We start from the raw sequence: 27,650 nt of genomic DNA on the forward strand, positions 1-27,650 counted from the left end.
CAGGTGCCAAGGGGGGTTAGGTACCTGAAGAGTTTCAGCAGGATTTTTGTGCATTGCAGTGGTGCCGAACCCAGACTTAGGTGCCCAATTCCTTTTATGCACTTGGGCCCCTCCTTCTGGGAGCAGCTCACCCAGCCCCACAGCTCTCCAGGCTCCAGCAGGGCCCTGCTCAGTCTCAGGGCAGGGCTCTCAGCCCCACCTGGAGAGATGCGGGACGGGAGGGGAGGAGCTTGGCTCTCAGCAGCGTACGTGTGCCAGCCAAGGACTGGGGCTGCATCCTGAAACTGGCACTTTCTTGGTCTGAAATTCTTTTGATCCTGGCTGAAAAGATTGATTAGCCCTTTGGTGCAGCATCTCCTGCCCCTCACCTCAAGTGCTGAGGTGCCTCTCCCCCTGCTCTGCCCCACACCCTGGCTCCTAGGCCCTTGTGCTAGGCTGTGACCACTGCATCTGCAGCTGGTGCACCTGAGTGAGGCGACGGGCCCCTGCAAGGCTGGTGCATGGACTGGTAACGGTCTCCCCTGGATTGCTCCTAGTCTTTCCCTTTAATGCTCCCACTAGTGAGTCAGGGATGATGCGGAGTCCTGCTAAGAGGCTAGCTATGGATACTGCTTCCCAGGGCCTGGATCGGCTCAGCTGGGAGTGGGCTCCTAGTTCACACAGCTGAATTCTCCATTGGCTGAAAGTTGCTAGCGCCCCCGTCCCCACTCACAGACCACAGCAAGGGATGGTTGGGAACATTACATTGAGCTCCCTCACCAAGCATGTTTACAACAAAACAGCAGCACAAAACCGAATGGGAAAGCGAATAATGGGGGGAACATTTGAAAGACGAGCACTGGACAGCCGTCACTGTTCTGCCCTTTCCCAGCATTCCCTGAGGCATGGATTGCTCAAGGGAGTGCGCTGTGGTAGATTATTTTAGATGCATTAATTTGATCATGCTCATTCTCCGAGGTGAGATTGAGGGATTGCGACACTTTGTACTGCACCATGGACACCACAGCCAGCTCCTCGGGGTCCAGGATGCCCAAGCTGGAATCTGGAAGGAAAGGAAAGAGCATTTGCTACCTGGAATGATAGGAGCTACTCCCAGATTGGAAGTGCTCCAAACCTCCCTGTAGAACAGAGCAGGCCCAGCAGAGGGACAGCTGGGCTCTAGATGACTCTTCCAAGGTCCAGGAGAATGCTGCCCCAGACAACAGCCTCCAACAGCTGGAAATTCAAAGGACCCTGTGACATCAGCCAGCTGCCCTGGGAGTTCCAAAGCAATCCTGTGCAGCCCAGAACCTGGCAAACAGGTTCTAGCCAGGGACCGAGTACAGCCTATTCCTACCACCGGCTGCCAATGCCACATGGTCACGGCTGGCAGGTCCAGCACCTCAGTTCCAGAGAAGTCCCTGTCCCTGGAGAAGACGTGGGTGTGGCTATGCTGGGGCCGGCTCTGCTGTCCAGATCCTGGGCTAAGAGCAAACTCAGGGTTCTTCCTGCAGGTAGCCCTAGGTCCCACAGCCATCATGGCCGACTTGTGCTGGCTAGCATGGCCAATTCCTGGGGAGAGCTGGTCGCTGCGTGGCCCCTGTATGCTCACAGGAACTGCCGGAGACCCAGAATCCAGACCCTGGAGTCAGGAGGCTCAGGATTGGGTGGAAGTCCCTGAAGCACTGGAGACAACAATCTGCATTGGCAACTGCTCTGATCTCCCCTCCTGGGACGCCCCTCCGGATAGCAAGGGGCTGCTCCTTGGCCGTTACCCATTTGACCATTCCTAAGGGCCACAGGGGACAGACTCTGGCACAGCATGACACTGAATAACCATGGCTCCCTGTGGCCAAGACCTGCTGCTCCCAGGCTGGGTGGAGCCACATTTGGAAGAAACCCTGAAGCCTCCTGACTTTGACAGACAGGCTGCCATGGACCAATAGCCTTTAAGCAAAGAAGCCGCACAGCTGAAGCAGGTCTCCCTACCTCCCATCCTGTTTGGGGAGCATTTAGCAAATCTGCCAGCCCCTGAGCCATAGAAGAGGGCCCTAGCAGCATCTTGGGCTGACTATGACCAGCTAGCTAGGTTTGAAAGGTGCTGCGCCCGGTCTGCACTAGTATTTAGACTCCATTCATTAAATCACGCTAGCTAACACGTTTCTAATTACCTACTCCTTCCCTCGTCCAGATGTAGCCAGAGTAAGTGTCACCCCCAGACAGCACAGGAGAGGACATGCCATGCACCCCTTGCTTGCCAAGGTCTCACAGACCCACAGGCCGCAACCCTTTACCTCCCGGGACCCTGCAGGCTGGCCACCCCCTCCCTGGCTGCTCTCTGGGGCTGCGTCTCCATGGGGGGCATTTGCATCAGGGCTTTTTGCACCAGTTGTCAGGTCAGCCAAAGGCAAAGTGGGAATGCCGTGAGCTCTCCAGCTGGGGGGGAGAGAGAGAGGGGGGGGTCCAGGGTGACTCTAGCATCTCAAAGCCTGATGAAGCCAGGAGAAGATTGGGCTGGGAGGCTCTCCGTGCTGCAGAAGAGCATTCCCTTGCCCCCTGCCATGCCAGGGCTGGAGGCACAGCCCTGCCCTCTGTGCTAGGAGAAGCTGTGCTACTCAGTGACTGCTCCAACCCAGGGCACAAAAGCAGCCAGCTAGGCCATGGGCGATGAGGACTCACCAGAGCAGACGGGCAGGCAGAGAGAGCAGTTGCTCTGGGCTGTTGTGTGGCGACAGTAGTCAATGCAGCTCTGCACAGGGACGCCACAAACTGCAAAGAGACACGAGTGGCTGTTATCCTCTCCCCAGAGAGACAACCCCCCCACCAGACCTTGAGTGACAAACGCCCCAGCACCGCCCTGAAACCTCACAGTCAAACTAGATGTGACAGACAGCAAGAGCCAGCCCTCCACAGGGCCTGTTTCCTGTCCAGGTGTGGGGTTTTATCGATTATGTGTGCACGAGTGTAACTCCAGCCCAGAGTCCTCGCAATCCCCTGGCAGCGTGCAGGGGCATCACCTCCATCTAGAGCGACCACGTAGCAAGTATGAAAAATCATGACAGATTGGGGGGGGGGGAATAGACACCTATATAAGAAAAAAAACAAATATCAGGACTGTCCCTATAAAAATCAGGACATCTGGTCACCCTACCTCCACCAACAAGGGCACCTATATTGAACGCCCAGGACCTTGGCCCCGCAACAACGAGCTCCTGAGAGAAGTGGCTCCAGGCCATTAATTTGGCAAACAAGCAGTCGGGTAGCTGAAGAACGACAAGCCCCAGAAGGCAGCGTTCCAGTCCCTGTGGAGGGTTGGGTTTGTCTGCAAGTGATAATCCAGTGCCCTGCTCTGCAGAGCAGAGCGAACAGCTCAGCGTGGGGCGTCGTCCTGGACTTGGCCCAGGCCCTCGCCCTCATGCTTTTACGAGGTGCTAGCCCCAGGGCCCTGTCAGGACACAGGCAGCTCCCACTTCAGCCTGCTCTCTTCAAGGCTCTGGAACTTGGCTGTGAATATCTTGCCCTTGGAAGAACTGGCATAAAAGGCATCACTTCACCAGGGGTTAGGGGTGGGAGAGAGAGAGAGAGAGAGAGATTTGGAAATCTAATCAAAACGTCACTTCTTCTTAGACACCTGTGCACACACTCACATGTGTGGACACAATGTATGCACCCTCAAACACAAATACTTGTGCACACTCACTCCCACCCACACACATGCACACAGTGGGCTCAGCTGGGATCCAGCAGGTGGCAGTAACCAGAATGGCAATCCTGCAGGGGGAGCGGAGGACAAGTTCCCAGCTTCTGGCTGGTCAATGGCCCGTTGCTGTTGTGTACCCAGCTCTGGCAGCGAGCTCTCTGAGATGCTGAGCATGACACGGGGCTCCAGGCTCCACACCATCCATGCTGGCTGCAGCTCACGAGTCAGGGCTGCCGGGCCACGGCACAGGGCGGGACGGCACCAAAGGCACAAGGTCTCTGGGGTAGCGCTGCCCCTTCCCTCCCAACACGCCCCCTCCTCCTGTTTACACCAAGGGCAAGGGGGCAGCGGGCACAGGAAGTGTCAGAGCCTCCGCCACCAGCTTTACCCCAGCATGGAGCCCCCTGCCTACCAGAACCCCCTGAATTCTCCAGCTGCCTTAGGGTCACTTTGAGCTGTGTAAGTGGCACCGTGGGGCCATAGCAGACTGGAGAACCCAGCCCACAGTCTCTGCCCGGAAGAGCTCCCAATCCAGGGAGACGAGTCAGGTGCTCTCAACCCACTTGCCAGTGGGCAGGGAAGCACCATTGTTGGCATCTCAGCAGAGAGGCCCAAGACTGACTGAGCCATTGCAGCCTTCTCAGCCTACCAGGACATGGGGGGTGAGTGTAGGGTCTGAGGCACAACGCCAGCTGGTGTGGGGCAAGGGGGACGCTGCTGCTGCCCCCACCCACACTGGACCTGTCCTGTGAATAAACAGAGTCTAGGCTGCAGGCTCCCAGCTGACACTGACAGTACATTCGCCACAGGAACCCCGCAGCCAGGCCCTGAGCAGTCACATGGAAGGAGCACAGCTCTGGGCACCAGCAGGAAGGGGGACTGGCAGCTCCATTGTATCTGAGCTCTGGACACCAACAGTACAAGACCTTGCCTACAGATCTGTGGGGAATCATGGGATCCATTCCCCCTTAAGGGAGATCTTCCCAATCATTCTACCTGGAAGAGTCCAGGGAGAAAAGTACTTTGACAAACCAATGCCCCACATCCTGCCAGACCTCCTGGAAACACCAAAGGCGCAGAGCTGGAACTGGTTTAATTATCCTGACATGCCAAGGGCTTGATATTATTCTGTCCTAAAGCAAAGCTTGGATTTCAACACTAATCCCCAGCCGGAATGCTCCACGTGACTCCCACAACTCAGCCCAGGCTTGCCCCGGCCATGCACAACACTAGGTCCCACAACACAGCTTAAGTAGGGTTGCCAACTTTGGTTGGATGAATTCCTGGAGGTTTCATCACATGACATTATGTTTAATTAAAGATTAATCTTTAATTCCTGGAGGGTTGGCAAACCTAAGCTCAGGCCATACACAACACTGGGTCCCACAACACAACCCCAGGCCACACAGGACTCAGGGTCCCACAACACAGGCCACGCCTGCCCAGGCCATGCAGAGCACTGGCCCTTGACTATCCCTGTCTAGAGTTGCCATCTCGTGATTATATCATAGTCTCATCACATTTGATGCTTTCCTGAAAGCCCCAGCTCCTAGAGTCATGGGATTAGGTGGAATCTCAGCATCCATTTTTAAAAAAGACTCAGTTTCTAGCCCTTGTGATTGTGGAGAAAAGCCTGAACACCCCCCAAGGCCAGTACAAGAACCCAGCAAGTCTTTTCTTTCAAATCTCTAGATTTGTAAAGCCAATCTCACGATTTTGGGGCCTGACCTAGGATCTTTGAACCCTGGGGCTGGCCATGCCGCCAGTGCTGGGGGAGGAATTCAAGGCACCCTTTGGAAATGGCTGGGAACTCTCCCTGCTCCAACTGGCTCATCCCACTCGAGGTGCAGCATGGTTAGCTGCTCCAGCACAGGCTGGGAACTCCCGATTTCTCACCCTGGCTCCATGCTGTGGGAACAAGTCCCTCAGACTTCTCCCTGCCTCAGCTCCACTGGCATCATATGGGCTAGGGCTACTTGTTCACCTGGCTCATGGGGCACTCCAGAGGCTCAGTCATTAGTGTGCACAGCACTCAAGGGATTAGTATCCTTCCAGCTGCAGCTAGCTGGAAGGCTGCAGCCTTCCTTGGTGATGCAGACCGACCCCCAAGGCTCCCATGGGCCAGACCGACCCCCGTGTCTTTCCCAGGTTACAATACTGCAATGCACCTTGCAGGAGACTATACATAAGCTTTGGCTAGTGCAGAAAGCAGCAGTATGAGCCACTAGTCCTGTGCCCCCTGTGTGGTCCTGGTTCCCACCCACCTCCAGCTGCAGTGCAAGGCAGCAGTCTGAGTATGTTACAAGAGAAGGAAGCCACGCTCAGCTGGAGGTCTGGGTCAGAGCCATGGGGAGCAGTCTGGATAGCCATGTGAACACATACAGTCTGGGAAGTAGGAAGGCAGCTTGTTTTTGTGGATATGCAGCAATGCAGGAGTCTAAGCAGCCTTCTTGAGCCCTGTCCCCGCCCCTCAGTGCCATTCAGGAGATGGGCGTTCAAGCATAAGCTAAGGTCTCCAACACTGATAATGCCTGAGCCTGCCAGTCTCCTGCAGCCTGTCCTGGCGGCACAAATCAGCTGAAGCCCTTCCTTTTGTCCCCACACTCGCCGGGGATGGAGCTAGGTTCTCCATGACAGGAGCACACATCCCACCCCCACCCCCACCCCCACCCCCAGCTCTGTGGGGCTTGGCTCATCTTTTTAGACACAGGCAATGGCTGCCCTGCCAGAACAGATGCAAAACCTGCAGCCATATCTCCACTGCTACAACGATCAACACCCCTGCACAATACACCTTCCAAGACCCATGAATCCTACACATGCCAATCACATGTGGGGTACCTCATCCAGTGCACTAAATGCCCCAACAACTACTACGTGGGTGAAACCAGACAATCACTTCACTCTCGAATGAACTCACAGGAAAATGATAGACAAAATACACCCTGTCACCTGTGGATGAACACTTTTCACAAAGCGATCTCTCCATATCTGATCTGTTAGTCCTCATTCTCAGAGGAAACCTGCACAGCGCTTTCAAAAGACGAGCCTAGGAGCTTAAATTCATAACTCTGTTAGACACTAAAAGTCATGGACTGAACAGAGACACTGGATTTATGGCTTATTACAACAATCTATAACCCACTAACCCCACTTTTTGTCCTATAACTTGCAGAGATGTTAAGGGTCCACTTCACTTTGAATGGTCCCTTAGAATATGAGCTAACTACTTATTCTAAACAATCTGTTCCACCTTGCATTTTGCTGTGATGCCCTGTGTACCTGTCCCAGACCTGAAGAGCTCTGTATGGCTCGAAAGTTTGACCAACAGAAGTTGGTCCAACAAAAGATATTATCTCATGCACCTTGTCTCTGCATTTGATGTCTCTTGTGGAGGTGGCTGGAGCAGGGCTAGGTGTGAACTGTTGGTTGCTTTATGTGTCATGTACCCAGAGGCCACAGGGATGGGGACACAATATATTTTGACAATATGCAAAACCCGTGAAATGGGCAGTTACCCATTTTCTGATCAGCTACTTGCTGGGGGCAGTATAGTGCGGGGCGCTCAGTGTGGGATCCCACATATATAGAAGCACAGAAGTGTGGGTCTGAAAGGGATCTCAAGATGTCAACGAGTCCAGCCCCCCTGCATCAAGCTGGACCAGTAAACCTAGACCATTCCTGACAGGTGTTTGTCCAACCTGTTCTTAAAAACTTCAGTGATGGGTATTCCACAACCTCCCTTGGAAGCCTATTCCATAGTTTAACTACCTTAATAGCTAGAAAATTTTGCCTAATATCTAACCTAAATCTCTCTTGCTGCAGATTAAAACTAACATGTCATACATTAAATGGATTAAAAACTGGCTAGCTGATAGGTTCCAAAAATGTAACTGTAAAGAGGAAATCTTTTCTGAGTAGGTGTGTTTCTAGTGGGGTCCCACAGGGATCGGTTCTTGGCTCTACACTATTTAACATTTTTATCAATGATCTAAAAGAAAATCACTGAAAGTTTGCAAATGACACAAACATTGTGGGGGGAGCAGTAAATTAAGAGGACAGGTCACTGATTCAGAGCAATCTTGATCACTCAGTAAGCTGGGTGCAAGCTAACAATATGTGTTTTAATATGGCTAAAGATAAATGTATTTGTCTAGGAACAAAGAATGCAGGCCATAGTGACAGGGTGGGGGACTCTAGCAGAGAAATGTAGAACACAAACCAATGGCTGGAAGTTGAAGCTAGACAAATTCAGACTGGACATAAGGCCTAAATTTTCTTTTCTTTTTTTTTTTTTTTTTTAACAGAGAGAGTAATTAATCGTTGCAACACTTTACCAAGGGATGTGGTAGATTCTCTATCACTAACAATTTTTCAGTCAAGACTAGGTGTTTTTCTAAAAGCTCTGCTCTAGGGATTATCTTGGGGCAGGTCTCTGGCCTGCGGGACACAGGAGATCAGACTAGTTATCACAATGGTCCCTTCTGGCCTTGGAATCTATGAATCTTATCCCATTGCTTCTTGTCCTACCTTCAGCGGACATGAAGAACAATCGATCATAGTCCTCTTTACACCAGCCAACTTCGCTGAAGACTATTGCCAGGTCTCCCCATGTGTTCTTTTCTCAACACTAAACATGCCTAGTTTTTTTTCATCTTTCCTCATAAAGGGTTTAGAAAACCTGACCCATCATTTCTGTTGCTCTCCTCTGGACTCTCTCCATTTTGTCTCCACCTTTCCTAAAGGGCGGCACCCAGAATTGGCCACCGGACTCCAGCTGAGGCCTCACCAGCGCCAAGCAGGTGGGGGGAGGGGGGCACTTACTTCCCGAGTCTTAGGGCAGGTCTACACACAAAACGGGGCAGTGCCGCTACACTAATACACCTGCGCCGCTCGAGTGCTCCAGTGAAGACGCTTCTGCCATGGAGCTAGTTAATCCGCGCCCGGAGAGGCAGGAGCCCCGTCGACAGAGAAGCCCTCCCATCAGCACAGCGCGGTCTGCAACAGGGGTTAAGTTGGTACAACTGCATTGCTCAGGCGTGTGGATTTTGAGTGCTGCGTTTATAGGATAGTATTTAAGTTTATAGTGCAGACCTGGCCTTGCATACAACACTCCTGTTAATACACCCCAGAACTAGAGGCCTCTTTTTTGCATCTGCATCACATTTTTGGCTCCTGTTCGATTTGTGACCCAGTATAACCCCCAGAGCGCGACCACCTAGCTAGTTCCTTCCCATTTTGTAGCTGTGCGCGTGACTTTTCCTTCCCAAGCGTAATGCCTTGCACTCATCTTCACTGAATGTCGTCTTGTTGAACTCAGACCAATTCTCCAATTTGTCAAGGTTGTTTTGAATTCTAATCCTGTTCTCCAAAGGTCTTGCATCCCCTCCCAGCTTACTGTCATCTGCAAATTTTATAAGCACACTCTCCAATCTATTATCCAAGTCGTTTATGAAAATACTGACTAGTGCCAGACCCAGGTGTAACCCCTGTGGGGCCTACTACACACTCCCAGTTTGACAGAAAACCACTGAGTATAATCTTTCAACCAGTTGTGCACCCCCACCTTATAGTAATTTCATCTAGACCACGTTTTCCCTCGTTTGCTTATGAGACCGTCATGTGGGGCTGTGTCAAAAACCTTAATAAAAATCAAGATATGCCACATCTATGCTTCCTCCCTATCCATTAGGGCAGCATCCCTCTCAAAGAAGAAAATTAGGTTGTTTGGCATGATTTGTTCTTGACAAATCCATGCTGACTATTCCTTATAACCCTGTTATCCTGTAGGTGCTTACAAACTGAATGTTTATTGATTTGTTCCAGTATCTTTCCAGGTATTGAAATTAGGCTGACTGGTCTATTATTCCCCAGATCCAATTTGTTCCCCTTTTTAAAGACAAGTGATATGTTTTTCCTTCTCCAGTTCTCTGGGACCTCACTCATCCTCCAGAAGTTCTCAAAGATAATTGCTAGAGGTTCCAAGATTGCTTCACTTAGTTCCTTAAGTACCCTAGGATGAATTTCATCAGGCCTGCCAATTTGAATACATCTAATTTATCTAAATATTCCTTAACCTCTTCTTTCCCTATTTTGGCTTGTGTTCCTTCCCCCTTGTTGTTAATATTAATCTGGTCACCATTAACCTTTTTAGCGAAGACTGAAACAAAATTGGCATTAAATATCTCACCCTTCTTAAGGTTATCAGTTGTTCGCTCTCCTTCCCCACTAAGTAGAGGACCTACACTTTCCTTTGTCTTTCTCTTGCTCCTAATGTATTTAAAGAACTTTTTCTTATGCTTTTATGTCCCTTGCTCGGTGTAATCCATTTTGTGCCTTAGCGTTTTTGATTTTGTCTGATTTATATGCTTATCTTTGAGAAGGCATGGAAGATGGGAGAGATGCCAGAAGACTAGAAAAGGGAAAATATAATGCCCATCTATAAAAAGGGAAATAAGGACAACCCAGGGAATTACAGACCAGTCAGCTTAACTTCTGTACCTGGAAAGATAATGGAGCAAATAATTAAGCAATCAATTTCCAAACATCTAGAAGATAAGGGGATAAGTAACAGTTAGCCTGGATTTGTCAAAAACAAATCATGTCAAACCAACCTGATAGCTTTCTTTAACAGGGTAACAAGCCTTGTGGATGGGGGACACACGGTAGATGTGGTATATCTTGACTTTAGTAAAGCTTTTGATACGGTCTCACATGACCTTCTCATAAACAAACTATGGAAATGTAACCTAGATGGACCTCCTATAAGGTGGGTGCAAAACTGGTTGGAAAACCGTTCCCAGAGAGTAGTTATCAGTGGTTCACAGTCATGCTGTAAGGGCATAATGAGTGGGATCCCGCAGAGATCAGTTCTGGGTCCAGTTCTATTCAATATCTTCAATGATTTAGATAATGGCATAAAGAGTACACTTAAAGTTTGTGGACGATATCAAGCTGGGAGGAGTTGCAAGTGCTTTGGAGGATAGGATTAAAATTCAAAATGATCTGGGCAAACTAGAGAAATGATCTGAAGTGAACAGGATGAAATTCAATAAGGACCAATGCAAAGTACTCCATTTAGGAAGGAACAATCAGTTGTACACATACGAAGTGGGAAATGACTGCCTAGGAAGGAGTACTGCGGAAAGGGATCTGGGGGTCATAGTGGACCACAAGCTAAATATGAGTCAACAGTGTAACGCTGTTGCAAAAAAAAAAAAAAGAGCGGGGGGGACACACATCATTCTGGAATGTATTAGCAGGAGTGATGTAAGCAAGAAGTAATTCTTCCACTCTACTCTGCTCTGATTAGGCCTCAACTGGAGTATTGTGTCCAGTTCTGGGCACCACATTTCAGGAAAGATATGGACAAATTGGAGAGAGTCCAGAGAGGAACAATAAAAATGATTAAAGGTCTAGAAAACATGACCTAGGAGGGAATATTGAAAAAATTGGGTTTGTTTAGTCTGGAGAAGAGAAGACAGAGGGGACAAGATAACAGTTTTCAAGTACGTAAAAGGTTGTTACAAGGAGGAGGAAGAAAAATTGTTTTTCTTAACCTCTAGGGTAGGACAAGAAGCAATGAGCTTAAATTGCAGCAAGGGCGGTTTAGATTGGACATTAGAAAAAACTTCCCGTCAGGGTGGAATAAATTGCCCAGGAAGGTTGTGGAATCTCCATCATTGGAGATTTTTAACAGCAGGTTGGACAAACACCTGTCAGGGATGGTCTAGATAATTAGTCCCACCACGAGTGTACGGGACTGGATTAGATGACCTCTTGAGGTCCCTTCCAGTTCTACGATCCTATGCTTGTGCTATTCTTTTGTAATCCTCTTTAGCAATTCATCTGTTTCCACTTTTTGTAGGATTCCCGATTAACATCCCCTATGGAAGGACATGCCCGAGGCTCCTGCCACAGCCAGCCCCTTTTCTCACCTCACCAGACCAGGCCACAGACGGGCCAGGGCTCTCACCTTGGGTTGCCGACGCCCGGACTCTGCCACTGCAGTCACATGCAGGTCGCTGCTGGGGGGCAGCGTATCTGTGACAGCGCAGGCCGCTGAACCCCTCAGCACATACTACAACCAAAGAGGAGAGGATGCTCAGCAGACCGCACCAGGCCATAGGCTGAGCAAACAGATCTAGCCCTTGGCACCCACCCAGCCCCCTGCTCCCAGGTCTGACAACCTCACAGAGCAGAGCAAGTGATGCACAAATGGGCTAACAGACTCCTCCTGCACTGGCACCGGGACAAAGGACATGCCGGTCCTGACCTGCACCCCTGTTGCAGTAGCCCCCATGGGGCTGTGTAGAGGTACAGAATCAACAGGGCATAGGACCTCCCCAGCCATGCCTCCTTCTTCTCCCTCCCCCCAATACCCAGCTCCCAGCCTGTCTCTGCCCTGCCCCCAGCCTGCTGGAGCATGCCCTGTGCCAGAGGCTGGGGTACAGGCAATGCAGATGCCCGCCCGCACCAGGGTTATTCCCAGTTTGTGCGCCCTGCAGCCCAACAGTGAATCTAGGGCCGGGGGGAAACTGAGGCACTGATTGATGGGCTTGACTGACCCAAGTCACAGAGCAGATCAGTGTCAAAGCTAAAACTAGAACCCAGGTCTGCCGAGTCCCCAGGCCTGATCCTCTACCATCCTGCACCAACACCCAGGCACTCCCCTTGCATGGGTGTCAATCACTTGGCAAAGGAGCCAGGCAGAGTAGGATCAGGCCCGCAATGCCTTGCTCTCAGCACAAGGCCATGCTATCTCTGCAGATATGAGGGTGGGAGGCATTTGAGTGGGGATCTGCCCTTACTGGTCCATATGTAGAGTGTGGAATTGGGTCGGGAGATGATGCCAGCCATGGAGCTGATCAGGTAGAAGCCTGTCCCAGCCTGCAGAACGGCTGCGCACACGCTCCTCTCGCGGAGGCACTCCTGCTTGGCCTTCTCCAGGCTCTCGGCAGAGGGGTGTAGGAATGCTGGGTCTCCCACCACGCCCCGGCCAGGCTGCTTCACAAACCACTCGGTAGCTGGGGGAAGCAGAGGTGAAAAAACAATTTCTCTGGGTCTCTCGTGAAACACTTGTGCTGTCAGATACCCAGCTGCGAGCCACGGCCTCGCTTCCACTCAGCACAGCCAGCGAAGGTCCTGCACTAACCCCTTGCAGCCCCAGCATGATGGTCCTGCTGCAGGTTTCAGCAGTGCACATGACAATGACCAGGAACAGAAACCCGCAGCCACCCAGGAGTTCAGAGTTGTCGGTGTGTCCCCAGCAAGCCACAGCCAGCCTCAAACCCCAGCCACAACTAAAGCCAAAAGGGGTGGCAGGGAACAGGCAGCGCAGGAGGAAGTGCAAGCGGCTGTGAGGAAGGTAGAACAGGGACAGGACTGGGCGCAGTGCTGTCCCACTTTCTGATTGGGACACACGGCTGGAGCCTGTGAGGCAGCGTGAAGGAAGCTGAGGAGAAAGTAATGGCTTTCAAAGCGGGGCGGGGGGAGCACAAATGCACCCAGGGGGGCAGTGATGGGAATGGGGGGGCACACAGCAGCACAGCTATGTTGGAAATCTGTTCTCCCACCCAGACTGTGCTAGGGCTCTCAGCTTCCCTCAAGGCCCAGCAGGAACAGGGGCTTCTCATTCTGCCAGGGATGGGACATTCTGGAGCAGAATGTGATCCTCCTTCCAAATCCAGCACATTTTAAAATTCCATTTTTATTTGAATTCCTCCTGCTGCTGCCCCTCATTGTGCTCCTCTCCCCCAGCCCGGCTGATAAAAGCAGCGCTGTGTGTTGCTTGGGAACAGAAGAACAAGGACATCTGTTTGGAAGGCGAGGAGGATACTCCGTGCCAGGAGAATTAAGATCTAGTCTGTGTACACCTTGCTATTGCTACAGGCACAAAGGAAGGGGTTAAGACAACGTGCCAAATTGTTGTTACTTGGCTTGAAGAGTTTAATTCCTTGCAAAATTACAAGTAATTAAAGATCAAAGGCAAGATACTTTCTGTGACTGCCATGGTGCTAGGGGTTATTTTCAGCTCAAATTAATAATAAAAGGATGATTTGCCTGTGGTTATAAGGAAGAGGCTTCTAAAGATGATGTAATTACAAACTAATTACCATAAACTAGGCCCTCCCAATCTTAGGAACCTGCTTTTAAACTCTGCAGGTTCCCTCCCAGGCATCCCAACCCCCCTTGGCTTAGTAGTGCTCCTGGACAAATGGGTCGTGTGTGGGGGTAGAGGGGAAGGATCTGGACGGCAGAGCTCACTGGGAAGCACTCCCAGAAGAGGCTGCTAAGGGGCTGGAGGAGGCAGCAGTTCTGGCAAGCTCCTAAACTCTGCAGAAATAGAGAGGTTTCAGAGTAGCAGCCCTGTTAGTCTGTATCCGCAAAAAGAAAAGGAGTACTTTTCCTGGGGCAAGTGATGCTGCTTTTCCACAATAGCGTTGGAGCGCTGCCCCCAAATAGCCCCTAGAGCAGAGCTTTCAGAAAAACATCCAGCCTTGATTTAAAAATGCTCAGTGATGAAAAATCCACCAAGCTTTCCTGGGAAATCTCCTGGGAATGTACGTCAGGAATGTAGGCAACACACGCTCACAGTGTGGACCTTTGTCCCCATCTAGTGGCTAGACCACATATAGCTATGCAGGAAGGTCAGACTAGCTGATCACAGTGGTGGTAGTTTCTGGCACTAAAATCTGTGATGCTGAACAGAGCGCTTCATCCGAAGGCCCGACCTCCTTTAAAGTGACCGTTCACAATTTGGCCACTAAATGACCCCCAGATTAAAAAGTCACTACTCAAGCAAAAAAAAAAAACGGAGGAGTCCTTGTGGCATCTTAGAGACTAACAAATTTATTTGGGAATAAGCGTTTGTGGGCTAAAACCCACTTCATCGGATACATGCAGTGGAAAATACAGTCGGCAGTTATATGTACAATGTTATAATTTTTGTGGTCTGATTTATGTCTATTAATTCTTTTGCATATAGATTGTCCGGTTTGGCCAATGTACATGGCAGAGGGGCATTGTTGGCACGTATCACATTGGTAGATGTGCAGGTGAACAAGCCCCTTATGGTGTGGCTGATGTGATTAGGCCCTGTGATGATGTCCCTTGAATAGATATGTGGACAGAGTTGGTAACGGGCTTTGTTGCAAATCAGACATCAAGAACTATAACATTCAAAAACCAGTTGGAGAACACTTCAACCTCCTTGGTCACTCAATTTCAGACCTAAAAGTTGCAATTCTCCAACAAAAAAAAAAAACCTTCAAAACCAGACTCCATCAAGAAACTGCAGAATTGGAATTAATGTGCAAACTGGACACCATTAAATTAGGCTTGAATAAAGACTGGGAGTGGATGGGTCATTACACAAAGTAAAACTATTTCCCCATGTTTATTCCCCCCCCCCCCCCACACTGTTCCTCACATGTTCTTGTGAACTGCTGGAAATGGCACACCTTGATTATCACTACAAAAGGTTTTTTCCCCCTCTCTTGCTGGTAATAGCTCACCTTACCTGATCACGCTCGTTACAGTGTGTATGGTAACACCCATTGTTTCATGTTCTCTGTGTTTACAAAGTCTCCCCACTGTATTTTCCACTGCATGCATCCGATGATGAAGTGAGCTGTAGCTCATGAAAGCTTATGCTCAAATAAATGTGTTCGTCTCTAAGGTGCCACAAGTACTCCTTTTCTTTTTGCAGAACTAGAGAGTTGCACTCCTGGAGAGCTCGGAAATTTCACTTGAGCCAGCCCCCTATGAGCTGACAGAGCCCGAGGCAGGTCAAGGCACAGAGGAGCTTTATACAAAGAGTGAGAGAAGACATGTCACAAAAGATGAACCTCCCTGAATCAAGGAGATTCAAAGCAGCCCCACATTACTCCTCTGGCCACTGACCAGACACAGGACCTTGGTGAGCAATGGCTGGGGTCAGGGGTGACACTGCACTCCCACTGGAGAGGCCGTCGCAAGCTGGGAAGCCAGCAAGCATCTCTCTGCAGTTCTGTCGGGCTGGGAGGGACTAAAGCCAGGGCTGTTAGCTGGCCCCAGAGGGAAATGAGCTGGGAGGTCCCGGTCTGTCCTGTTCTCTATCCAACCCTACAACGGACGCTGCTTTGCCCACTTATTGGCAGTCATAATGGCAGGGCCAAGGACCAACTAGGCCACAAAGAACAGGTTACTCTGTCAGCCTCCTCCCATGGCAGAGGAGGTGGGTAGGGCAGCTCCCACTGCCAGAGCCCAGGCTGCACCTGCTCTGGGGTTAAATAAAGGACTCAGTCCCCAGGGATGTCAATGCAGCCTATCCTGCTCCTGGGAAAGCCAGTGTGGGGCTCAGGCTCTGGGCTGGCACTGGCTAGTCCCTTACCCTCGCTGCACTTGCAGATGAATGGCTTTCTCTCCTCACAGCTGGCATCTGTTAGAAGTCCACTTGCTGTATCCAGCCACACACAATCCTTCAGGCCGCCATCTGCCAGGTCGTCTCGTAAGTGCCTTCCCCAAAACATAAATGAACAGCAGAGCTGTTACTGTGTAGCAAGCAGTGGCCAGTCCCAGCACTCGGCTTAGCCCTGGTTTGCTTGTCATGCCCCCTACGCCCAGCGCTGCTCACCACCCCTTCCTTTCAGCAGCCTCATTCCCCTAGCCTGCCTGGAGGTGCTTCCCTTTGGGTAGGAAGGTGGGAACTCCCAGGAGGCCCTGGCACAGACCTGCCCTTACAGAGAGCAGTTGGGTTATGCTGTGTCTGATGCTCCCTCCAGCACAGCTGAAAGCAGTGGCAAAACACACATCTCTGCAACTGGAAGGAGCAGCTGAGGAACCAGGCATGCAGCCTGCTGTGCTAGAGCAGCTTGCTTGAGTACAGGTTTCAGAGTAGCAGCCATGTTAGTCTGTATCAGCAACACGAACGAGGAGTCCTTGTGGCACCTTAGAGACTAACCAATTTATTTGAGCATAAGCTTTCATGGGCTAAAGCCCACTTCATCAGATGCACCCAGTGGAAAATACAGTAGAAAGATTATATATACACACAGAGAACATGAAAAAATGGGTGTTGCCATACACACTGTAACAAGACCAATTAATTAAGGTGCGCTATTATCAGCGAGAGAAAAAAAACACACCTTTTGTAGTGATAATCAAGGTGGGCCATTTCCAGCAGTTGACAAGAACGTGTGAGGAACAGTAGGGGGGCAAAAATAAACATGGGGAAATAGTTTTACTTTGTGTAATGACCCATCCACTCCCAGTCTTTATTCAAGCCTAATTTAATGGTATCCAGTTTGCAAATTAATTCCAGTTCTGCAGTTTCTTGATGGAGGCTGGTTTTGAAGTTTTTTTTGTTGGAGAATTGCAACTTTTAGGTCGGAAATTGAGTGACCAAGGAGGTTGAAGTGTTCTCCGACTGGTTTTTGAATACTTGTGGCACCTTAGAGACTAATCAGTTTATTTGACCATAAGCATCCGATGAAGTGAGCTGTAGCTCACGAAAGCTTATGCTCAAATAAATTGGTTAGTCTCTAAGGCGCCACAAGTACTCCTTTTCTTTTTGCGAATACAGACTAACACGGCTGTTACTCTGAAACCTGGTTTTTGAATGTTATAGTTCTTGATGTCTGATTTGCAACAAAGCCCGTTACCAACTCTGTCCACATATCTATTCAAGGGACATCATCACAGGACCTAAGTCACATCAGCCACACCATAAGGGGCTTGTTCACCTGCACATCTACCAATGTGATACGTGCCAACAATGCCCCTCTGCCATGTACATTGGCCAAACCGAACAATCTCTATGCAAAAGAATAAATGGACATAAATCAGACATCAAACATTGTACATATAACTGCCTACTGTATTTTCCATTGCATGTATCCGATGAAGTGGGTTTTAGCCCACAAACACTTATTCCCAAATAAATTTGTTAGTCTCTAAGGAGCCACAAGGACTCCTCGGTTTTTTTGCTTGCAGATTTTTTAATCTGGGGGTTATTTAGTGGCCAAATTGTGAACGGTCACTTTAAAGGAGGTCGGGCCTTCGGATGAAGTGCTCTGTTTAGCATCACAGATTCCAGTGCCAGAAACTACCACCACTGTGATCAGCTAGTCTGACCTTCCTGCATAGCATGGGCTGGAGCGCTGCCCCCAAATAACCCCTGGAGCAGAGCTTTCAGAAAAACATCCAGCCTTGATTTAAAAATGCTCAGTGATGAAAAAATCCACCAAGCTTTCCTGGGAAATTCTCCTGGGAATGTAGGTCAAGAACGTACGCAACACACGCTCAGAGTGTGGACCTGTGTCCCCATCTAGTGGCTAGACCACATATAGCGATTTAGGACTCTGCCACGGCTCTGAGCTACCAGGAACAGCCCTTTTGTTCAAGTGGCAGAAACTGGTGCTTTTAGGTCTAGAGATCTCAGGTTCATTTCCTGCAGGTGTCCCAATCAGGGCTACGCTGCCTCAGACCCCCCAGACCCCTCAGCTCCCAGAGCCAGGCACAGAAGACAGGAATCCCTGACACCCAATGGTTTAGTGCTAGCTCACAAATAGCTGCTCCCTGAAGGGGATAATAGCAGGCCTCTCCCCACGGTTCCTCCTATAGCTACAGTGGGTGGAGATCTGGGCTGTGTATCTGGAGGTTCTGTGTTCAGACTTGGCTAATGGCCTGGGTGGGGCAAGACCACTGCTTGTGGGTGAAGAGAGCAGAAGACTTGACTCGTGTGAGCGCCACAAAGGTCAGATTGATTGAACCGATGTCTCTATCCAGAACACAACTTCGCTCTCCACGGTGGCACATCAGCACTGTACGGGGCTGGCTGCCTCAGGGTGGTGCTAATGAGCTACAGAGCCTTCCACCTGTAGGGGAGGCGTGTGTGAATCCAGCCCTGATCACAAAGATGAACAGCTCTTCCCACCCAGTGGGCATTTGGTGGCCCCTCGCTGGGCTGTTTTTACTGGGTCTCAGTCCCAGTTTCCATATCACTAGCACAGCAATAGTTTAGCAGCAGTTCCCAAAGGAGGGGAGACTTCTCTGGATAATGAGGACGTGCCCAACCATCAGATGGGATAACATTCAGAGAAAGAAACCCCCATGCTCAGTCTAATGTGCCACAAGTACTCCTTCCCCATGCTTCAGTGCAAGAGCCAGAATCCACTGCTGGGATTTAGGAAGAAACTTTTCTTATGGGAGGTTTACTCCCGAATTGCCTAGTGCGGGGTTTCAAACACCTTCCCTGTAGTAAGTGTCTTGTCCTGGCCACTGTCAGAAGCACACTGGACTAAATGGACTGACATCTGATCCAGCCTGCTGATTCCTGTGTGCCTCTGCCTGACCAAGACTCCTACAGGCCCTGCCATAACAGCTTTCACATAATGTCCATGTCAACAAGTATCAGGAAAGCCAAGTGCTCACTCTGCGAGCTGCCTGGTGATGGGATCGCCTGTAGTCCACTGAAATACGGATTCATCCATCTGATCATTCAGGCCTGTCCAGAAGACACCCCTGAAGTTTGAACATATCCAGTCCTGGAAGGAAACAGGACAGTCTCAGGACTGGGGGGCAGGACATTCTCTTACACTCCTGTGTAGGGTGACCAGATGTCCTATTTTTAAAGGGACAGTCCTGTATTTAAGCCCTCCTGCAAGTGTCCTGACTTTCTTTAAAACATGCAAATTGTTCCGTATTTTCTGTCTCCCCCAGTCAGTACTGGTGGGTCCTGCTGCTGGACGGATCCCTGCTGGCCAGACGCCCACCCACCTACAGGTGCTGACGATGGGGGTGGGTGTGCAAGACTGGTTGTGGGGTGAAGATACAGCATGTGGGGCAGGCCACTCCCCCTGCTGGTCTGTCAGCGTAGCCCCCACTGCGTGCTGGCTATCGGCCACCACAGCCCCGCCCCACATCGTTTCCGGCCAGCACTGACTGCGTGCTGCGGTGACTACAGACAGGCACCAGCTGGTTAAGTGTCACCTCTTCTGCCCACCCATCTGCCCCCCCGCCCCTCCAGGGGCACATTCTGCTCCCAGTGCTGTGCATAGAACCAGCCCCTGGTCGGAGTGCTCAGTTCACCAGCAGCCTGGCCGGCAGGTTCTTTCCTTCCCCCACTTACTCCAGCTGGGCCGGTGCCCCGGAAAAGCCCAAAACCCTCCAGCCCAGGGCACTGACCAGGAGGAGCCGAGCCCTCCACATACCAAGGCTTAACCCCTTCCTGCCCACACTGTAGCCGGGGGACAGGAGGTGGCTGGGTTAGGTCAGTGGCCAGCAGCATCCCAGGGGTATTAGCTGCCTTTCGACACTGTGCAGGTAGGAAGGGACAAGCTGCTTTCAGCCACCAGGGAAGGGAAGGGATGAGCTCTGCAAAGACACAGGCCAGGTCACCCCTTCTCCTCCCACTTTTCCCACAGCTGAAAGAAACTCCTGTCCCTTCCCTCCCACACAGTGACGAAAGGCTGCTGCTGGCCACATTCTGGTGTGAATCCTTACAGAAATCTGGAGGGGGATCCTGTGTGCCCCCACCCACGTTGCCTTGGGAAGACACAGTACAGGCCCTGTACTAGGAGAGGTGGGTCTGTCCCAGGGCCCAGCCAGGCATGGAGGCAGAGAATGCCAGGCAGGGAGGGTCAGGTTGGTCGGTAACCCATCTGTGTGAGAGAGGTGTACAAAAGAGTGAGTCCCCTCTCCCCATGTGAGGCCTAAAGCCTTAAAGATAAGAAGGTAAATAAAAAGAATCCAACTATGCAGGGTTTCTTTTTAACGGGCTCAATCAACGTGACGTTAATTTGAATGTTTGTACTGCATAGTTCTGATTGGTTGCCATTGAACTCATTTGAATACCAGTAATTTTACCGCGTGTCGTGTATTCAGCATAGGGAAACATGGTCACCCAACTCCTGCCAGCATTTTTAAACAGTTGGGCCTTGAGGTCCTAAACTGATTAGCAGCAACGCTGAACCCCTGCAGCTCAGTGGCAAGCTCAGCATCTCTGCATTTGGATGCCTGATATTAGGCAGCCCAGTGTGAAGACAGGGACCTGTGTGAGAGACGGGGGCCTTGTTTCCTACACACAGTTAAAATCAACCTATTCCGCCCCCTTCCTGTTCTTCAGACCCTGGTCTATGTCCTCTGGGTCATCTTGGTTCCAGTGTTAGGACTCTGCCTGCTCGGGGAGCTGGGTTCGATGGCCCCCAGCTTAAAGTCCTGTTCCAGCAGCAGGGCCGGGAGCCCTGCCCCACCTCATCTCCTCTTGGAGGCCTGAGGTGCGTGCTAGTCCAGTGGGTCTCTGGTGCTCTGCTGGGTTGGGCTCTCTGGTTCTCACCTTCTCCTGGCGCGAGGTCAGATACAGCAACTCAGTCTGTCTGAACTGCCGACACACTTGCAGCCCCTCCTGCCAGGTGCTGCTGGCCAAGGACAAGTCCCAGTAGTAGCAGCTACCATTCCAGTGTCTCCAGCCAGGTTCTGTGGGACAGCGGCTCCAGGGAACTGCCATGGAGAGAAAACCTTGTCTCAGAAACAAGGGCTCAGGATCATCTCCGTGACAGAGAGAGTCACTTGTGGAATAGCAGCGAGTGTCCAAGCAGACACAGCACTCAGTAGCGGGGGGTGGGGTGGGCAGGAACTGATCAGGAAGAACCACAGAACCCCCCACTCAGTCCAAACTCAAAAACATGACCTAACTCTGGGCGCAGCCCGCCTCTCAGGGCAGGCAGGCAGGCAGGCAGGCACACACCCCCACCCCCCGGGCGAATGCCCATGCAATCCTTACCCACTCTCACCCTTTTGGTCTTTTCAGCCCGAGCTCGCATTCTCGCTTTAAATTTTCTGTTTACCCAGATGGAGGCTGGGCTATAGTGTACCATTCCCCACACAACACACCATGGCAAACAGCACCCTGGGCTGGACTGTGTCTGCCACGGGGTGCTGGGCTGTGCCGGGCTGCAGTTGCCGCGGCATGCCGAGCTGGGCTAGACCCTAGCCTACTTTCTCAATAGTCAACCCTGACCCGCTTTGCTTCTTGCTTCCTGCCACTGTCTGAGCTGTCTGCGCTCTCACTTGTCCTGCTCCGGGGACCTATGCCCATGTATCCAGAGCAGTGGGGGCCTCTGACTCGTAAGCACACACTGGAGATGCTCACCAAGCGTGGCTTGAGGAGACCCTGTGCCACAGACTCCTGTCGTGCCTCTTGGGAAGTGAGTTCCACCCCTGGTGGCACCCCCCATACTGAGCTGAGATCTTCCCACAATTGGAACTGAACTTTCCTTGCCCCAGGCTTTATCTGAGCCCTCAGGTGGCCAGCTGGTTTCCCTCCTTTGTATGTCAGCAGGTCCCTGCCCCCAGCCTTGCCTCTGGCAGAGCATTGGAAAGCAAAACTGGCAACTCCAGTGAGCAAAAGTGCCAAGGAGCCAGAAGGAACAGAGAATGACACCCCTGCCAGCATTCTTCAGACCCAGCAGCACCAGTAGGGCTCACAAATAGGGACTCCCTGACCCAGCAGCAGCATCTTCCCCAGGTGAAGGTCACGTAGCCAGCACAGGCCTCGGGCCAGACCCAGGTGCCCACAGTGTGATTAGCCTATAAGAACTGCCAGCATTCGTGTCATCACATCAGGGCAGCTAAGGCTGCAGTATGGAAGTCAGGACATTTGTACCCCCGGCCAGCTGTACACCAGGCCCACAGACCATGCTCGAAGAACAATGAACTGTTACCATGCAGAAGCCTTCAACCCACTCCCTGACAGGAGACAAGGAGCTGTCCTGAGGGTCTCAGCACTGAATTCTCCATCGGGGCAGCTTGGCAGGTACTTACCCTCCACTCCTTCGCAGACCCATGGCTTGAGTCCTGAACAGTTGGACACGGTGAGGCCAGAGTCCCCCAGGGCTCCGATGCTCACGCAGCCTCCTAGAAGGAGCGGCACACCAGCCAGCCTGGGGCGGAAGCACAGAATGGTCTCTCTAGCAGCAGCCAGAGCCTTGCCACACAAGACAATGCACTGCAGGGAGCCCCTGCAGCTCACACCTCAGTCCAGGGGAACCCTCAGGAACACCTCCCATGGAAAGGGCCACATCCTTAGCCCACTGGACAGAGATGGGTATGGTGGGCACCTCCACCTGGGCAGGATGCCCCACACTCTGGGCCTACTGATGGGGGCATGCAGCATGGAGGGGGGTTCAGGAGGTACCTCAGTCCCTGAACAATGGAGAAGGCCCCAGCCCCACAGATGGGTGGGGGGAGAGAAACACCCCAGGCGCCTGTCCCCACAGGCAGCAAGGGGAGGGGAGGGGGAGAAACGCCCCAGGCTCCATGGGTGAGGGAGCAAAGGGGGATGCCACCCCATGTAGCTGATCCCCTGGAGGAGTGCTGGACTCATCTACAGTCCCTCACAGTGCCCCTGTACACAGGCCGTGCCAGCCGCTCTGCGAGGGTGGGCAGGTGAGTAGGACTGGCTGGAGAGAGGCTCAGGTCTCGTTGCTGCACGACCAGGCCCAACTAGGGAGTGAGCACTACCCCCTATGCAGAAGCAGCGCCAGGTATTACTGTCCCCAGGACAGCAGGCTGAGCTGAGCCGCTGGAGGCCAAACACACCTGTCTGTGTGAGAGTATCCCCACCCCAAGGGAACACACCAGCACTCCCCTACTGTCAGCTACATGCTCACCAGGGGGCAGCGCCATCTGCATACTGAGCCACTGCCCACGTCCAGCTGCCATCGCCATCTAGGTCATTCAGCCCAGTCCAGCTGTCCCTCTGCACCATGGCTGTCACCCAGGCCTGCATGGAGTCAGGACCTCAGTCAGCACAGGGCACATCTCCGCTCTCTGACTCAGAGCTTAGGGAGGGCCTGTGGGGTAGTAAGTAGCCAAGGGCAGCCCAGAAGGAAGGAGACATGTAGGGCAAGTCCTGGGGCAAGAGGCAGGGGGTACAATCAGCCAGGAGGAGCTCACCCTGCCCCATGGCCCCTTTAAACTCCTTCCAGGCTACCTGGCATTCTGCTACCCTGAGCACATCCTGGGGGAGGGTGCAGAGCACATGGAGTGTATCCAGACTTCCCGCCCCGCCACTCAGTGACTGGAAAGGGGGCAGCACAGGGAAGTGGCTTCATGTGTCCCTCTAGAGAGGGGACTACCCCTGGAGCCTCCCCATAGGGAGGGGTTCCCACTCTGCCCACTGCACTCGATGGGCACATTGCTGCTATCCCTTCCCCCTTCCCGCCGAGCCAGCTCCAGCCAGGACATGCCCCACGTCACCCACAGGGTAGGTGCCCAGTAGCCAGAGGCCATGGGCCCCTGTGCACAGAAAGGATGCACTGGATGTGAGGAAATGGCTTGTCCTCCTTGTGAGGCTGAACTGAGAGCCAGAGGAAGCCCCTCCGGGCTCCTCCCACCCCATGGGCAGAGCCCAGCAGGGAGCAGGCATGTGGCCAGGACTCTGGAGAGCCCCGTCCTGCAGCAATTTCTTCTACCCAAGGAGCTCAGCTGGCCCTCTCACCCTTTCCCTGGGCTGCTACCCCACCAGACACAGCAGCATTGGCAGGACCAGGTACAGTGGGGGAAATGCAAGGCGGCTCCAGGGTGTTTCACTGCAGTGACTGTCAGTGAGAAGAACCTGGCGAAAGGAGCCCTGGGCCCAGGAGTTGCCTTCCTGCACACAGGCAGACAGAGAGAGCAGCCAGGGGTTGGAGTTAGGAAGGCTCCTGTTCTGCTTAGGGAGGGGCCCAGGTGTCCTGCCTCAGACCATGCACGGCCCCCTGTACCTTCTCCTCCAGGCTGTTGAGAGCCAGCAGCCCCATGCCTTCTCCAGAGGCACTGCAGGCTGCCTCCGCTTGCTGCCATGTCTTGGCATCGCTCTCCTCCACATAGTAACAATGTCCATCCCAGTACCACCAGCCAGCTCCTCTGGGGCACCTCCCACTCACGAGACCTGGTGAGGCAACAAGGAGACAGCCCTCACTCATCACCAGGGACATGCCTGTTGGGCCAGGGCCTGCAGTCCTTGCCCACTGACTTGGCAGGGCCTCCCCATACACCAGTCACACAGAGATCTCTGCTCCATCCAGGGATCTCAAAGCGCTGTGCAGGTTCAAAGCGGGTAGAGGCTTTCCTGCCATCCCTCATGAACAGCAGCACCTGTCACTGTCTCCACCTCCAGAGGGGAAGCTGAAGCACAGGAGGGTGCAGGAACCGGCCCAAGGATCGGGCAGAGTCAGAAACTGATCTCTGTCCCGACTCCCACTCCCAGCCCCTGCTTCCCCACGGACATTCCCTAGAGCGGCCAGTCTCAGGGATACGGGAGCACCCATTACCCAGGCAGGGCAGGAGCCAAGACAAAGGCAGTCTGTGTGCCCAGGCAAACCTGGACTCACACCCGCAACACTGCTACAAGCATATTTGCATAAAATGTGCCTTGTGAGGGGTCACAGGAAGGCTAATGACATGCTGGTTATTGATAGCATTGTAACAGGCATGAGTTAACCTTACATGCAACATTATGAATTTCCTCTGTATGATGCTATTAGAATGTGTTTAAGACTCGACAGCTGAGCCCAGGTAAAGGAGACAAACAGGAGTCTGTCCTAGACAAAGGAATGTGGGTTTCCCTCAATGTACAGATTAGCAGTACACAAAGCCATGGAGCTAAATCAGTGGGGATTATCCTGGAACTGAACTTGAGAACCGGAATTAACATGGCTCCTGCACCCCGAGAGACACAGGAGACTGACTCCAGGGCCCTTCCTGACTTGTAAGATAAAGACATCCCCTGAGGGGTATAAGGAACAGAGGGAAACACCATTTTTAATCCTTCACCTCAGGAGACAAAGAAACCAAGCGATCCGATCGCTGTGTTAGGCCCTGGCCAGGCTGGCCTGTGGAAAGCTGGAAAGGAGACGGGGGTGACAGAAACCATCCTGAACACCGACTGGATCTTGCTGGGTTACGGTTTAGACATTTAGATGCGCACTGTCACTTTTATGTGCTTGTAACCGTCTCTGCCTTTATCCCTTTTCCTTGGTATCATCTGACCAGGCTCTTTGGTTAATAAACTTGTTTCACTTTTACTATGAACCAGGTCAGTGCTGGGCTTGAGGGGAAGGTGTATTTACCCAGGTTACATTAATAAGCCGTGGCGTAGCGACTCTTTAACAGAGCAGCAAAGTTCCTATCTTCTGTGACTGCACCGTGGCAGGGACTCTGCCCTGCAGAGAAACAGCTCTGAGGAGCTCGGGGGCAGGAGTTCCCTGGCTGTTACCTGCTAGGTGAGGTCAGGGCCAGGAGGGCCTAGAGGAGTTTACTGGGGAGGCAGACAGGCTGGTGTGGCAATCCAATGCCAGCAAAGCTCCCTCTTGCTGTGGCGGGGGGTGTAGGGGGGGTAACTTGACGGCTCCCAGCTCGGTGTACCCCAGCAGCGTGTTACAGACCCTTTCCCATGCAATGTTTCCTTCCCCTGGGGGATCCCGATGCACCCACTGAGGGATGGAAAGGCGTTGCAGGGTGTGGTGGTGCCTTCCCACGCCTCAGTACTGGCAGTGTATCATGCACTGGGGCATGCCCTCACCAGTGCCACCATGCAATCCAGGGAGGGCGAGGGCCAGGCCTGCCTTTCCCAGATGCCGTCTGCCAGCCGAATGTGCGCAGGAGAAGAAGAGTTTCCAGAGGCCATGCCACTTCTGGGCAATACGGGAAGGAGCACAGCACACAGGCTGCAGGGTACAGAGCTGCCCCTGCACCATTGGCTACGGCTGCAGCCTGGCTGACGCTACTCCAGTGTATCCTGAGGGTAAGAACCCCCCCAGACCCACCCTGTGCCCTGACAGAGCCAGACGGGTACGGGGTTCTCCTCTCTGTGGTATGTTTTTAGGCCACACCAAGTGGCAGGTGGGGGCTCAGGACTGGTGGCTCTGCCCTTCAGCTGAGCCCGGCTCCATTCACCTCCTCCCCCTTCACGATAATTGGGCTTCACCCAGTCCCTCCCCAGATAGCAGAATGGTGCATGTGCCTCCCATCAGAGCACTGCACGCACCCCCCCCTCCCCCGCTGCGCCCGCAATGAGGGGGGCTGCACCCTTACCATGGAGACAGGAAAGGCCAACCCTGTGGACACAGCTCAGAAGCCCTTCGCAGCGGCCATTCAGGGGGTTACAGGTGCGAGTGCCAGGACAGGGTAGGCAGCGCCTTGCACACCTCATGCCGGAATAGCCAGGGGAGCAGGCTGCAAAGACAAGCACACCAGCCGCACAGCAATATCGCGGGGTCCATTAGCGATAGGGCCCGATCCTGCTCTCGCTGGAGGCTGAGGGAGTTTCACCAATGCCTGATGGAGCAGGAGCAGGCCCTGTGTGTTTCAAACTAGCCTGGTCCCAGCTCCAGACTTACAATAGGGACCCAGTCTGCCCCTTCCCCACAGGGCTGGGCAGCACCTAGCAGGGCTTTCCAGACCCACAGGAGCCCCACTGAACTGGGTTTAGCCCCACACAGGAGAAAAACGCAGCCGCAGGGCAGCCCAGACTGCTGCCCCCCTGGGACCCACCCAGCAAAGCGGAGCCTGACTACCTGACTTGATGTAGAGGGTGGCACCGGAGCCAGGACTGTTGACGAGCACCGTTCCGTTCATGGTGTAGTGGGTGCCATGCAGCTGCATCACCCCGGTGCAGTTCTCTCTCTGCAGGAAGCAGGAGTCCTTGGCTGCCCCCAGCGAAGCGTGTCTCTGCCACACAAAATCCTGGAAGGAAATGAGCAACTTCTCCCGAAGAGCTGGCAGCTCCACCTCTGCAAAGACGGTTCCCCACAACTCTGTGAGTGACACCCTCCCTGTGCACACCTGGCCCCCACAGCAACAGCCTCCCTGCCCCCCCCCCCAAGCCCTAGTCTCCCTGCCCGTCTGCACCACAGGCAGGGACAGACTCCCTGCCCCTCGCCCTTCCCACCCTTCATCATAGGCAACAACAGTCTCTATCCCGCCCACTCAGCCCCCACCACCAGCA

At 52.7% G+C, this 27,650-nt stretch overlaps 1 protein-coding gene across 1 annotated transcript; it reads right to left on the bottom strand.

Moving 5' to 3' along the window:
* Positions 1 to 769: 769 nt before the first annotated feature.
* LOC140899314 (uncharacterized) lies at positions 770 to 27,423 on the bottom strand. The gene is made up of 12 exons (XM_073314613.1): positions 27,220 to 27,423; positions 26,738 to 26,878; positions 24,427 to 24,593; positions 23,332 to 23,444; positions 22,484 to 22,602; positions 20,997 to 21,160; positions 19,094 to 19,206; positions 16,053 to 16,177; positions 12,490 to 12,705; positions 11,655 to 11,759; positions 2,659 to 2,748; positions 770 to 1,042 (listed from the first exon to the last, which is right to left on the bottom strand). Exons 1-12 carry the CDS (start codon positions 27,305 to 27,307, stop codon positions 894 to 896), a joined length of 1,590 nt encoding a protein of 529 aa, XP_073170714.1. The 5' UTR covers positions 27,308 to 27,423; the 3' UTR covers positions 770 to 893.
* Positions 27,424 to 27,650: the final 227 nt, after the last annotated feature.

This window comes from Lepidochelys kempii, chromosome 16, assembly GCF_965140265.1.
Source record: "Lepidochelys kempii isolate rLepKem1 chromosome 16, rLepKem1.hap2, whole genome shotgun sequence".
In the NCBI taxonomy this organism is placed as follows: domain Eukaryota; kingdom Metazoa; phylum Chordata; order Testudines; family Cheloniidae; genus Lepidochelys; species Lepidochelys kempii.

Bases quoted from the DNA above. Each gene is read 5' to 3' on its own strand.
- LOC140899314 (XM_073314613.1), bottom strand. From the start codon at position 27,307: ATGCAGCTGCATGGCACCCACTACACCATGAACGGAACGGTGCTCGTC. The intron at 26,879-27,219 runs GTAGTCAGGCTC...TTGTCTTTGCAG, and splicing joins CACCCTCTACATCAAGTCAG to CCTGCTCCCCTGGCTATTCC. The intron at 24,594-26,737 runs GTAAGGGTGCAG...TTGCCTCACCAG, and splicing joins TGGCCTTTCCTGTCTCCATG to GTCTCGTGAGTGGGAGGTGC.